The 13,192-nt window shown below is 40.0% G+C and overlaps 1 protein-coding gene and 2 non-coding genes across 5 annotated transcripts; 1 reads left to right on the top strand and 2 right to left on the bottom strand.

The window, feature by feature from the left end:
- The first annotated feature begins 6,356 nt into the window (after positions 1-6,356).
- Positions 6,357-13,086, top strand: LOC133736759 (putative E3 ubiquitin-protein ligase LIN-1). Of its 3 annotated transcripts, XR_009859709.1 has the most exons (16): positions 6,357-7,452; positions 7,556-7,613; positions 7,706-8,032; positions 8,158-8,237; positions 8,327-9,613; positions 9,800-9,944; positions 10,056-10,313; positions 10,398-10,707; positions 10,802-10,926; positions 11,009-11,128; positions 11,200-11,331; positions 11,447-11,569; positions 11,676-11,786; positions 11,870-12,265; positions 12,339-12,407; positions 12,473-13,086. XR_009859709.1 is itself a non-coding variant. In XM_062164353.1 (15 exons), the coding sequence occupies exons 1-15, from the start codon at positions 6,515-6,517 to the stop codon at positions 12,354-12,356; spliced, it is 4,428 nt and encodes a 1,475-aa protein (XP_062020337.1). In that variant the 5' UTR covers positions 6,357-6,514; the 3' UTR covers positions 12,357-13,086. The 3 variants fall into 3 exon arrangements, 2 of the variants coding, with proteins under 2 accessions (XP_062020337.1, XP_062020336.1); XM_062164353.1 differs by having other exon boundaries at positions 12,339-13,086; XM_062164352.1 differs by having other exon boundaries at positions 11,870-13,086.
- Positions 12,895-12,988, bottom strand: LOC133741565 (small nucleolar RNA Z162). The gene has a single exon (XR_009862010.1). It is a non-coding gene; the product is annotated as a small nucleolar RNA Z162 (small nucleolar RNA).
- On the bottom strand, positions 13,059-13,128 carry LOC133741645 (small nucleolar RNA Z105). The gene has a single exon (XR_009862078.1). It is a non-coding gene; the product is annotated as a small nucleolar RNA Z105 (small nucleolar RNA).
- Between the last annotated feature and the right edge of the window lie 64 nt (positions 13,129-13,192).

Below are 13,192 nucleotides of genomic sequence, written 5' to 3'. Positions count from 1 at the left end.
TCAGCCACGTTGTGGCTCTGCACCTTGGATTTGGAAGGGTGGCGACGTCTCTCTTTCTTCTCCCTTCCTTGGTGACGTCGGTGCTTGGCTTCGACGTCCCTTTAATCTATGTTTGGATCAGTTTTGTCTTCTGGATGGATAAGATATTCTGAAGGCAACCATCTTGGCTGAGATGGCGCGAGTTTCATTGCCTTCAACCTCGTCGGCGGTAGGCAGTGCAGGGCCTTTCGTTGCCGTTGTGTTTGGGTTAGGTGATGTGGGACAGGGACTCGGTGATGACTGGGTTGTTCAGGCCGGCTTAGGCTCAGATCCGATCAGATGGGATTGTTTGATTTTTATGGTGGCTGAGGACGACGTGATCGGTGGTGAACCAGGTTCCCCTTTGGAGGCAAAGATTGCAGCTGGGCTGCAGTTAGACTGTGACGGTGATCTTTCTCCTATGCTGGACGGCGACAACGGGAAAGGCTGTGGCGACAGTGGTGGTGGTGGTCTCGCTGAGGGTGGCGGCTGTTTGGTCGCTAGGAATGCTAGGCTTTGTTTCTGGGCTCTAAGACTGTTGGGCCTGGAGTGGACTCCTGCTCATGGTTGGAGTCTTTGGGCTTGCTTTTGGACGGTGGACTTCCTGTGTGCTGTATGGGTCTCTTGCTGGGCTATGTTTGATTGAGGATTCTCAATTTGGGCTGCTCTGATGAATGAAGATGGAGTGGATGATGATACGTCATCCTCTACTCCTAATTTTATTTAATTTTTGATCTTGGTTGCAAAAACCAGTAGCTCTGAGGGTTTTTTATTCCTGTTTCGGAGTTTCTAGGGTTTTGTTAGAAATAATGGCGCGTGGACTTTCTAAAAGGTGGGTGTACTGGGTTCTTGTTCTTGTTTAGAATAGGAGTCTTAGGGTGCTATAAGGAACGATTCTTTTTGTCGACCCCATAGGGGTGTTTCGTTTTTGTATTGCTTGCAGAATTTATATAATGGGCTGACCTTTTTTGATAAAATAAAATAAAAAAATAAACAAAAGACATTATACATTTGTGATATATGTTCCATCAGTAATTAGTTATTGACATTCCCAGTAGATGAACTTCACTGTTTTTAATTTTCATAATTAAGAAGGAAAATTCAAATTTAAGACCTTATGCTAACAATGTTTGAGACTTGAGAAAATAAGCTTTATCCTTTATTGGAAATTCCATGTCATCACGTGCTTTCCGGTTTTCTATTCGTAGAAGGGCATAATTGTCAGATTGAAAAGTGGGACTGCGACTGTGAGAATAGTAGTTGAATTGAAACAGTCAGCCTTTCAAAAAAAAAAAAAAAAAAAAAGAAACAGTCAGAGAAGCAAATAGTACAAAAGAGCCGTGAGCTTGCTTGAGGTCTTGGTATTGAACACGCGGCGCCGCCCAATTGGCTTGCGTTGACTTTTTTCGTGATTAGGCGTAATGAAGATTTGGTTTGGAGGTACGGAATAATTTTGGGATTTGGATTCCAAAAGATTTCTATTTTTCCAAATTTATGATTAGTAATCTAATGGATTTGGACCATTAGAGGTATATCTATTTTTGGTTTTAATCCATAACCTCGAACTTTTTTTTTTAGGGGGAATACGTCAATAGAACCACACACGCACCCTCATGCAGTGTATTCCAGCTTTGCCAGACTAATCACTGCACCGCAGACGCACGAACCCTCGTGTTAACAAACAAAGGTCCCTCAAATCTGCTGGCCACGGGATGAAGCTGAGAATCGAACGCTAGACTTGAGGGTTCCAGACTAGGCCGCTCGACCAGCACACCACACCACGTGGTTACCTCGAACTTGTAATAAGGTAAAACAATCGAGTCATTTTCCCTTATTTAATTTCCTATTCAACGATGTCCGATTATCATCGGATATAATTATAATGAAAAATAATAAAGAGACAAATAAAATTATCCCGACCATCTCATTACGTATTATCCATCATTTAATTTAAATGTCCCTTAATTACAGAAGAAAAGATGACATGAGTCACCGATAGATGAAGAGGAAATACATTGAGAAATTTGTTGCTCTTATACTTGGATCAAAGATATAGTACGAGCTTTTGGGCCAAAAGTGGACTATTTTAGTTAGGCTTTTGCACACCTCTTTTTTTTTTTTTTTTTGAGAATAAGCAAAGACATTAGCAAAAGATCTCCTCACTTATTTCTTTTGACTGAAGTGAGTGTGAAAGTTTTGCGGTCGATGTTTTTATGCCTTTCTTCACGTCCTCTGAATTTAGATTGGTGTTTTGACAAGTTGAGTTTGGAAAAGAGAGAGAATACCTACAAAAGATACCATGATGCTTAAGTCAGTAATAGTTTGAGCTATGGTTGGCGTAGATGGAACTGATTGCTTTCCCCAAATGTTTCACTTCACCAAGTAAATATAGGCGAGTTTGAGCGAGTATCTCAACTAGTACGTATAGTAGTGCGCTTGGTCTGCAAGTCATGCATTAGTGGATCTATAACGTGCCACTCTCATGACAACGTGGGGGGAGTGCTTCCTGATTATTACGAATTGAGTTAAGCTGACTAATTTCGATGATTAGTTTCGCCTTATCTAAATCCATTTCGAGAGGATTTCTTCTTGAGGGGATCTGAACTTCTTAGTGCTCCCCAAATAAATTGGACCGTATCTTGATTAAAACATGATTTTACCTCCCTTGGATCTGCCTTGAAAAGATTCCACCTTCCTTTTGATTGACCTTGAGTGGATTTACCTCATCAGACTCGAGGAGATTCCACCTTACTTGGATTGACCTTGAGGAGATTTACCTCACTTAGATCTGTCTTGAGAAGATTCTATCTTACCTCGAGGATTTCACTTTGAAGAGTTTTCTTCAAACAAGTTGGGCTGCCTCTATTTCAGTCTATTTCGTGACTAAAATCATTCCTAAAACTTTTAGCACCACAATTATTAGACAATGCACTTTTAAGACGCGAACTATGTTATTGTTTTTTGATTTTCGTATTTAGGTTGAGGATGAACGTCATGTTATCCCAAGCACTAATTTTCCACGTACTATCAATGTTTAATCTCATACTCTAAAAATAGATCATACAATTCTTCTCCACATACATCCATTGAATACTGCATCTCCATAAATTAGTACCAATTTGTTTTTGTTATTTGGAAAAGATTGACTCACGACTTTTCTTTATTTCTTCAAAATTTTTTTTTTTGAATCAAACCCAAACTCATAGGGCGAGTGTTAATATATTTATCTAAAGTCAGAACTCACTGTTACATACACTTCCACTGCCATCTACAGACAGACAAGAAGATAGTGGTAGTACCTGCAGTGGTACGTAGAAATAGACACACTCACTAGACATTCATGTACGTAGATATAATGGGGGATCATCCTTTAGTACTATTCTAGAGGCTCTAGAAATACATAGAGTGCACATAACATGCAATAGTTTCCTAAAAGAAAATTATTATAAAAGAGTAAAAAGACTATACTAAAACATAATTAATGGACTAGGGCCAAAAACCCCCGTCAGGGCAACCACCAAAGAGAGTCCACACAAGGCCCATCAGCTTGGTCTGGTATAGTCCACCTGCTCCATCTCCATCCCCGTCGCACGTAATAGTGAGGATGGGCTGCGCACGCCACATGACCCGCGCCGCCTCAATCCACACAGCCACGATCTCTCACCGCCCGAGACCCAAATTGCCACGACCCACGCCACCATGGAAAAAACCAACCCCGATCCAGGTCCTCGCACCTCACACTGCCATCAATTCAGACCCGTGGTGCTGCCGACTAAGAAACCGTCATCAGGGATCAATCGCCAGTCCTGTTAGCACAACCACCGCCTCGCACTAGCCCAACCGAAACCATCTAACAATCCTTGAGCAACACCCCCTCTGACGGACCCCATGAGCAGTAGCCAGCAATACCCGTCCGGCAGCAGACCCCATGACGGTAGTGAGGCCAGAGGCCAGCCCGGGCATCTGGGCGTCGCCGGATGAGGACGATTTCTCATAACAGAAAAGTCAGGCCCTTAGGATTTTCTCGAGGCAAGAAAGTAGGGTTTGGATCCTGTATCAAGTTTCTAAAATTTCTTTATTTTTTCATCAGGTAGTATATTTCATGTGTTTGTGCTCCGACCAATCTAGTTAATCCGCTTAATCTTGCTTTCTTGTAGTACTTGAGAAGAAAAATGTAGCATAATAATATTCGTGCGAACAAGAAACACACGCTATATTATTAGGGAGAATATCACAAATGGTCACTGAAGTTTGACATGTTCGACACTTTGGTCACTGACTTTTCAAATATATCACTTTAGTCACTAAAGTTTAGTTCCGTCAATCACTTTAGTCATTGCCGTTAAATCTTCTGTTACAGACTGTTAATATTGAGGGTATTCTGGTCAAATCACCCAAAAAAAACTTCTTCATTTTTTTTTTTGAACAAATGTTCAGACCAAACAAAAAAAAATCATACATCAGATTTCCAGATTTCTTCACGATACATGAAGAATGCTTGAGCTTGAAGATCTGACCCATGGTTAGAATATTTGGATTTCCTTTCAATGAACACTATTTGCAAAATTGCTAAAATTGATTCTCGACATGGAGTTAAATCCGATCTTAATCCAGAAACACCTCGCTATAAATCGAATCATAAGAGTTATTCATCCCTTTTGACAAATCAGATCCCAATAGCATGTAAAGATTTAATCATAATTACACCCAAATAGAGAATGAATGATGAGGACTGGAATCAATGAAAACGATTCCCTCCCTTAACCAATTACCAGGAAGCCAAAGTTGAAATTGAGAGAGACCCAAAGATTATCAGATTTTCTCAATCCGAATCCAGATTTTCTGGGCTTCAGATTCAATGTTGCCGAGCTCGAGGTATGGGGATGGTTCGAGTATGCTTTTCTGACAGATTTTGAGAATTGAGATTATGGATCGGACATTTAAACTGAGAAACCTCCATTGATAGAAACCCAAAGACTAAAGAGCAGGTGATCAAGCCATCAAGGAGAACAAAAATATTACATCTAGCTCAAGATGAAGACCAGAAGGGTTGAGGCGTTGAGCAGAAGTCTACTAGAAGAAGCATAGGGAAGAGAAACTCTTGAGCATTATCATTTTGACGAAAATGCCCTCAAAATGATGTGTTATTACCTGACTTTGACGGTAAAGTTAACTTATGTATTAAACTGAATGATGAAATTAAACTTGAGTGACTAAAGTGATATATTTGAAAAGTCAGTGACCAAAGTGTCGAACATGTGGGTCATTTGTGATATTCTCCCATATTATTATAAACAAGAAACTCAGATCTTGACCGTTGAGGTGCAGGCCCGTGTTGCTTCTGGTACCCGCAACCGCAAGCGGCAAAACAAGGATAAGATTGTCGCTCCGGTTGGCAATAGTGGTTCGGACCCAACGGTGAGCCCAAAATGCGACCGGGCCCAATGGAAGAAGAACTGTAGCGATTGGAGAGTTTGATTTGGTCTCTGTCTGGCGTTGCTTAGACAAACAAAGAGAGCAGAGATACGTCCAATGATTAAGCCAAAAAGGTAAATGCACTCAAAATCTAAATTAAATTTTTGAAATTTTTTTTAATCATGACATCAACAGTGATATATATTACTATTTATTATATGCTCAGTCCACGGTTTGCTTTGATCATCACCTCAAAGGCAACAGCAGAAAGCCTAAGCCGGCCTCACAGCTGCTACCAGCCTACCAGTCCCCCCACCAGCCCAGCCGGCTTGTCTTCTCTTTCCTTTGCTCCAAGAAATCATCATCTCCATTCGACTGAGGTTGCATTGAAAAAAAAAAAAAAAAAAAAAATTCATCCAATAATATATCCACCAACTCCATTTCAGAGCAGGCTACTTCTTCGATCAATAAGGTAATACCATTTTCCTCACTCGATCTTAAGCCCTTTCTTTTCCTTCTTTTATTGGTTTCACACTTCAGTTTGATTCTTAATTAATTAATTTGCTGTTCTTAAAGTTGGAAGATAATCAGAATTTACTAGCTCTTAGTGTTGCAAAAAATTATGAAGACTAGGATCAAGATGCATCCATTTTTGCATATGAACTCATGCAGAGGAGTCTGGAGTTGCTGCATGTTATATATGGTTTCATATATGATCTGCAGATGTTTGATATGTATGATGATGATCAAGTACTTTACGAGACGTGTAAACTGGTAGATTGATGGTATTGACTAATTTGGTTGACGGTCTTGTATGTTTAATTACAAAGACTTTTAACCTTTATGCATGACTGACTGCATGAGTTTCTGAGAAACCGAGTTGCAGAAGACTGAACTTTATAGTTCATCTAGACTAAACTAGTATTTGAATAATATTTGATATTTTGTTGAATATTGAGCAGAGAAGGGAGAAGCCGTTATGAATTGGAAGTTTGCAATGAGGTGGTGTTGACCTGGATGTACGTTCAGTACTTCACTGGGAAGTAATTAATAATTTGCTTCGATCTTCGTATCTTTAAAGATGGCTAAGAACTATAGATTTTCAATGGACCAAAAGGACATTGTTAGGGTATTGATTACCACAGTAGATGGTTTTATTCGGGATCAGCTGATCAATAAAGAACAGAGAAGCCAACACAGGGAACAGTGTGCTGAAAGATTGGCAGCTGAAGATGGATCCTGTGGTAAAGAAACCGAGGTTCGTTACTCTGATCAAGCAGTGCTAGCAAATCTGGATTGGGGTATTGAGGCTCTTGAAGAAGCAATCGACACTTCAAACATGGAAACTAAGCTTGCAAGATTAGACCATGCTGAAAAAATGTTGCAAGTTTGTGCCATGCTGAATTCTGATCAGAAAACTGCTGGAGTCCCCAATTTTTACCTCTCAGCTTGGGCACACCTCAACTTAGCATACCTGTGGAAATTGAGGAATAACATCCAAAACTCAGTTCTCCATGTCATTGAGATGTTTACAGTTGATCCTTTTTTCTCACGGATAGATTTTGCTCCTGAAATCTGGAAACTTTTGTTTCTTCCACACATGAGCTCAATTATAGGGTGGTATTCGGAGCAGAGGCACCGGCTTGTGATGGAAGTAATTCCTGATTCTCATGATCTGTCTTTCACAGCTGATCTTGATCAATTTTTCAATGAGTCTTTAATCTTTTCAATGAGGCCGGATCAGATAGAGAAATTGCAAAAGCTGGAGCAGCTTTATGGTGAGTCACTGGATGAGAACACAAGGCTTTATGCCAAGTACTTCAAGGATTGCATGACATCTGATTCAACCTCCAGTAAGAAAGTGATTCCAATGTTGCCAATTGCTGAGCCACCAATGACTCCATTGCATGAGGTCAGCCGCTCGATTCCTGATTTTGTCAAGTTTGGTCCTATCTTGCCCAAGAGTGCTGGCTTTTCTCCCATCCTCAAGTCTAACGATGGCACAAGAGACGTAAACAGGTTAATTAATCCAGTTTTTCACCCTCTTGCAAGTTTAGTCCAATTCTTGGGTTATGTAGAGCGCTAATAATTGTTTACCTTTTGGACATTTGTTTTCAAACAGAATGAATCTAACTTCCCCATCTTCACAAAATTTGGAGCCTGTCGGATGGGATCCTCAGGTAAGGCTAAAAAGTTGTTTACAAGTCGAGGAAATTTCATGCTTTTTTAGAATTTTGTATAACCAAAGCTATAATGTTGTGCATTATGCCAGGAATGTATCCCCGAGGAGAACGAAGATGAATCTGATTATGAGCCAAATGATGCTAATATGGCTTCTGATCACGAGAAGGAAACGGGAGGAAAAGTACAGTCATCTGTACTCAGGAGTCGAGTACATAGCCCAACAATCTTTTCTCCACTAATTTCTCCTAAAACTTCACCAAAAGTTTCATCTCCAAAACCAGACACAGCTGCTTCTGCATTGCGTTTACTGTCTGTCAAAATCACAGATTCAGCTGTTGCCACCTCTTTGCCTGCATCTCCGGGCATGAGCAATGATTACAGCATCAGCTCTGCAGACTCTGATGTTGAAGTGATAGTATGGCTCAAACTCTACATATACTAAATCTAACATGCATGTTTACTTATCATTCACTATTGGTTTCATTTACTATATGGAACTGCTGGATTCTTTTTCTTTACTGAAAATTTCTATGTGATTAGGAGACTACCAAAAGTTGCAGGAAAGTCTATAGCCGAACATCAAGCATGAATAATGAGCTTGTGAAAACGTCGAAAAATAGGTACTTATATGCAACTGTAACCAGCATGTATATCCATTAAGACCATTACTGATTCTCATTATTGTATTTATATTTTTGTAAATGTGCAGTCCACCTAATGAAAATGATGAAGGAGGCCAGAGCTGTGTTTCACTTCCATCTTCTGAGAGGATGACTACTAAGTCAAGACCACCTAAGGATTTTGTTTGTCCTATCACTGGCCAGATATTTATTGATCCAGTTACTCTTGAAACAGGTCAGACATACGAAAGAAAAGCAATCCAAGAATGGCTGAAACGAGGAAACACAACCTGTCCAATTACGCGGCAACCCATCTCTACAACTACTCAGCTGCCTAAAACAAACTATGTTTTGAAAAGACTGATAACCTCTTGGAAAGAACAGCATCCTGAACTCGCTCAAGAATGTGCATACTACGAAACACCAAGAAACTCATTCCACCGCTCCTCCGTGAAAGAAGTCCATTCTGGTACCACAACTCCACAAAGAACATGTGACTTCATGGGTCATAGGAATACCGATGATTATATCAGCCAAAGGAGCAAAAGGTTTATGCAGGCAGCTGTTTCTATATCACCAACCAGTGTGATATCTCAAGCTGCAGTTGAGACTATTATCAATGGCTTAAAGCCTCATGTTGCATGTCTGTGTACTTCAGATAAACTTCAAGAGTGTGAAACAGCAGTGTTAGAAATATCCAGATTATGGAAGGACTCAAAGAGTGATCCTGCAATTCATACATTCTTATCGGAGCTGACAACTGTGAATGGATTCATCGAAATACTTTCAGCTTCTCTGAATAGGGAAGTCCTGAGAACATCTATTTACATCCTCTCCGAGCTAATATTTGCCGATGAAAGTGTTGGAGAAACACTTACCAGTGTAGACTCCGACCTTGATTGCCTGGCTGCTCTTTTAAAGAATGGACTAGCTGAGCCTGCTGTTCTCATTTACCAGCTGAGGCCGGTGTTTGCTCAGCTTTCAGCTCATGATCTTATACCCTCCCTTGTGCAGCTAATTCAGAGCAAAAATGAGGAATCAAATGATCTTCAATTAGTAATGGACCCCAAAGATGCTGCATTAGCTATTCTTGAGCAAGTCTTGATGGGAGGAGATGAAAATAGCAGATCCATTAATGCTTTGAGTGTTTTTTCTGCGAGTGGTATACCTGCTCTAGTTAAGTGTTTAGATAGGCCAGAAGGAAGAAGGTCCATTGTTTCTATTCTATTATGCTGCATGCAAGCTGAAAAAACTTGCAGGAACTTGATAGCAAATAGAATTGAGCTGTCTCCTGTTCTCGAACTATTTCACGCTGGAAGTGATGGTGTGAGAGGCATATGTGTAGAGTTTCTCTCAGAACTGGTACAGTTGAACAGGTATGTATATTTATTTAGATCGGATTAGACATATATGCTTCACTGAGTCATTTACTGATTTTGTCCTTCCTCAAATGCCTATGGTCAGGAGAACATTATGCAATCAGATCTTGCAGATCGGATTAGACATATATGCTTCACTGAGTCATTTACTGATTTTGTCCTTCCTCAAATGCCTATGGTCAGGAGAACATTATGCAATCAGATCTTGCAGACGATTAAAGACGAAGGAGCATTTAGTACAATGCATACCTTTCTTGTATATCTTCAAATGGCTCCAATGGAGCAGCAACCTGCAATTGCTACTCTCCTTCTTCAGCTTGATCTCCTGGTTTGCCTCTCCTTTGCATCATCTACAGACCTACAGTTATTATATCTCGAGTACAGCTTTCCTGAGTGAACCAGGGAACTTAACAATAGTTTATGTTTTGCATGTTTCTAGGTTGAGCCTTGGAAGATGAGCATTTATAGGGAAGAATCTATAGAGGGACTAATTGAGGCACTCCGAAGGAAAGACTTCTCAAACTCTCAAATGATGGCTTTAGATGCCTTGTTATCTCTTACTGGACGTGTGACTTCATCCGGGGATTCATACACTGAAGCCTGGTTACTCAAGATTGCTGGGTTTGATCAACCTTACAATGCTTTGATGAAGGCAGAGCGGCTAAGAAAACAAGACAGTGATTTGATGGAGACAATGGTGTGCTTTTATTTGGAGTTTTGCTATTTTCATAGGTTATGTATTTCTCTCTGGATTGAATCCTCATCTTCAATGCTTATACAGGAAGAAGAAGAGAAAGCAGTAAGCTCTTGGCAGAAAAAAGTTGCTTTTGTACTTTGCAACCATGAGAAGGGATCCATTTTTAAAGCTTTGGAAGAATGCCTCAAGAGTAAATCCATTGAGATGGCAAAGTCATGTCTTGTCATAGCTACATGGCTCACACACATGCTTTCTGTACTTCCTGATACAGGTGTGAAAATCAGTGCTCGCAAGGCCTTGCTTGAAGAATTCATAAATGTTCTTCAATCATCGAATAATTTGGAGGAGAAGATTTTAGCAACCCTGGCTTTGAAATCTTTTGTCAGTGAACCAGGTATTTTGGTGCAGAAAGTACACGCAAACATTATGCAATTCCAACTTGTCTACCCAACTGATTAGAAGTTAACACCAACTGCTAAATTGTACAGCTGCACTTGAAGCACTAGGAGTGTATGCTAAATGCATCTACAAAACATTGAGAAAGCTTAAGAGGAGCACTGTGGTGGCGAGTGACATAATGAAAGCGCTGATGAACTTGTCATCTGTTGACGTAGTAAGTAGGGTGATGGAGCATGAATATTAGCTTAAAGTAATTTCAATGACACATTACTAACTCCTAGTGTTCTGGAATCTAGACAGAGTTGTGGAGCTGTGCTGAAGTGGTTGAACTAGATTCAAGCTCAAATGGGGAGGTTACATCTATACTTCATCTAAAAGGCCATGTTTTAAGCAGCCATTCTGATGGAACTATGAAGGTACACACACTTGGAAGAGTTCAACTTGAAAACCTGCTTGTTTACAGCTGAGACTAATATATTTGTTTTAGGTATGGGATGCTGGCAAGAAAGTATTAAGACTGATTCAAGAAGTCCGCGAGCACACAAAAGCTGTCACATGCCTCTATATTTCACCTTCAGGGGATAAATTATACAGCGGTTCGTTAGACAAAACAATTCGGGTAAGCCATTTGCCTAGACTAGCTTTTGACCTCCACAAAATCATTTCTGTACACATCAGTTCGTTTCCTAAGGAACTAGCTCTTCTAAATGGCTGAACTTTTCTGATCATTGCAGGTGTGGGCAATCAAAGCAGAAGAAATTCATTGCCTTCAGGTTCACGATGTGAAAGAGGTAGTATATGAGTTGGTAGCGAATGCTAAAGTGGCGTGCTTCATTTCTCATGGCACTGGAGTGAAGGTAATTACATGCACATTACTCTTTATAGTATGAACAATTGTGCCAAAACTCGATTATTTATCTCGCATTCTCACCTACGCTTCTGTTTTGTGTTGTGATATGAAAGGTTTATGAATGGTCTGGGGTCCAAAAACATGTAAACTTCAACAAATATGTAAAGAGCCTAGCCATGTCAGGGAACAGCCTCTATTGTGGTTGCTCTGGTTACAGCATCCAGGTAAATCAAAATTACGATCAGATAACAGAACTGACTTGTGCTTGTGTTTATCAACTTACACAGAAGATAACATAACAATGCAGGAGATCAACTTGGGGAGACATATATCAAGCACATTCTACACCGGCACAAGAAAGCTTTTGGGAAAACAGATGTTCTATTCCCTTGAGATTCATGATGGCATCCTCTATGCGGGCGGTTCATCAGTTGATGCAACAGCTGGGAAGATATTTTCGCTTCCAAACAAGGCGGTATTAGGATCATTCTCAACTGGATTTGACATCCAACGCATTGCCACCAACAATGACTTGATCTTTACGGCAACAAAGTGTGGGATAATTGAGGTTTGGTTGAAAGAGAGGTTCACAAGAATTGCTTCCATCAAAACAGCTGGCGGCGGTCATGCCAAGATCACATCCTTGGCGGCAGATATGGACGGAGGATTGCTGTTTGCAGGTTCCTCTGATGGCAGAATCCAGGTGAACATCACGATATCAGTACTTATATCATGATTTTCATTCCTGTTAGTCTAATGCAGTGCTTGTTTTGCAGGTTTGGGCACTAGATTAGATGAGCCCTCCTCCAAATACTGAGATCAAAACTAGTTGTCTCTGTAAATGTACTCTGCTGTGCTTATGTTGATACAAAGTCGATGAAAATAAATGAACGCATTTTGGGTCATCATATACAAAATACATTTTATCATTATGGTTCCATGCTTAAGTTTCCAGCAACATGTAAAGCTCACGAATTTTTAGAGTCGGTCAATTCATTTAGATACTTCCACAAAATTTAGTAGTTTGCGCCTTATTGTCTCCATAAACCCTAAACCCAAAATCTTATTTTCTATCTTCAACAATTGGTAAAGTCATATTATATTTTCAACCGTTTAAACTCACTCCGGTAAAAGAATTTAGGGCTTTAATTAATAGGATTAAAGGTAAATGATCTATTTCGAAAATTGACCATAAAACAGATGCATCTGTCTACAAATGAATTCCAGGAACAGAGGCACCAAAATCCAAGTCGAATGGAATACTACAGCTGTTAGAAATAGAAAGTCGAAGAAATCAGCACCAAAACCTAATACAAAAGATAAAAAAATACAGAGGCACTCAGAATGAAAAGGACTAATGATTTTGATATCACCGATCTTTAAATCTCATGAATACCACTACAAATTGGATCCTCATTGTGCCTCTTTCTTTCAGTGTTAGAACAAACAAAAAAGCCCAAAAAAAAGAAAGAAAAAAAGCTACGGCGAACGAGCATTCAGAATGAGTAGGAGGTTATGTAATCCGTTCATGAATTAGTCGGACAAATACAATCCTCATTATGCTGCCGCACACTAAATCGATGAACAAGAAAAAAGGAATCGAAAGCTGAAAAACAAAGGAAAAATCGGA

The sequence above is a fragment of the Rosa rugosa genome, chromosome 3 (genome assembly GCF_958449725.1).
Source record: "Rosa rugosa chromosome 3, drRosRugo1.1, whole genome shotgun sequence".
Classification (NCBI taxonomy): Eukaryota; Viridiplantae; Streptophyta; class Magnoliopsida; order Rosales; family Rosaceae; genus Rosa; species Rosa rugosa.
The sequence above is the reverse complement of the archived record's forward strand: the minus strand, read 5'-3'. Positions and strand labels throughout refer to the sequence as shown.

What these genes read in the sequence shown, in the direction of transcription:
- LOC133736759 (XM_062164352.1), top strand. Translation starts at nt 6,515, where the DNA reads ATGGCTAAGAACTATAGATTTTCAATGGACCAAAAGGACATTGTTAGG. An exon ending in GAACTGGTACAGTTGAACAG is followed by an intron (nt 9,614 to 9,799) that starts GTATGTATATTT and finishes GCCTATGGTCAG; the next exon opens with GAGAACATTATGCAATCAGA. An exon ending in GTGATTTGATGGAGACAATG is followed by an intron (nt 10,314 to 10,397) that starts GTGTGCTTTTAT and finishes ATGCTTATACAG; the next exon opens with GAAGAAGAAGAGAAAGCAGT.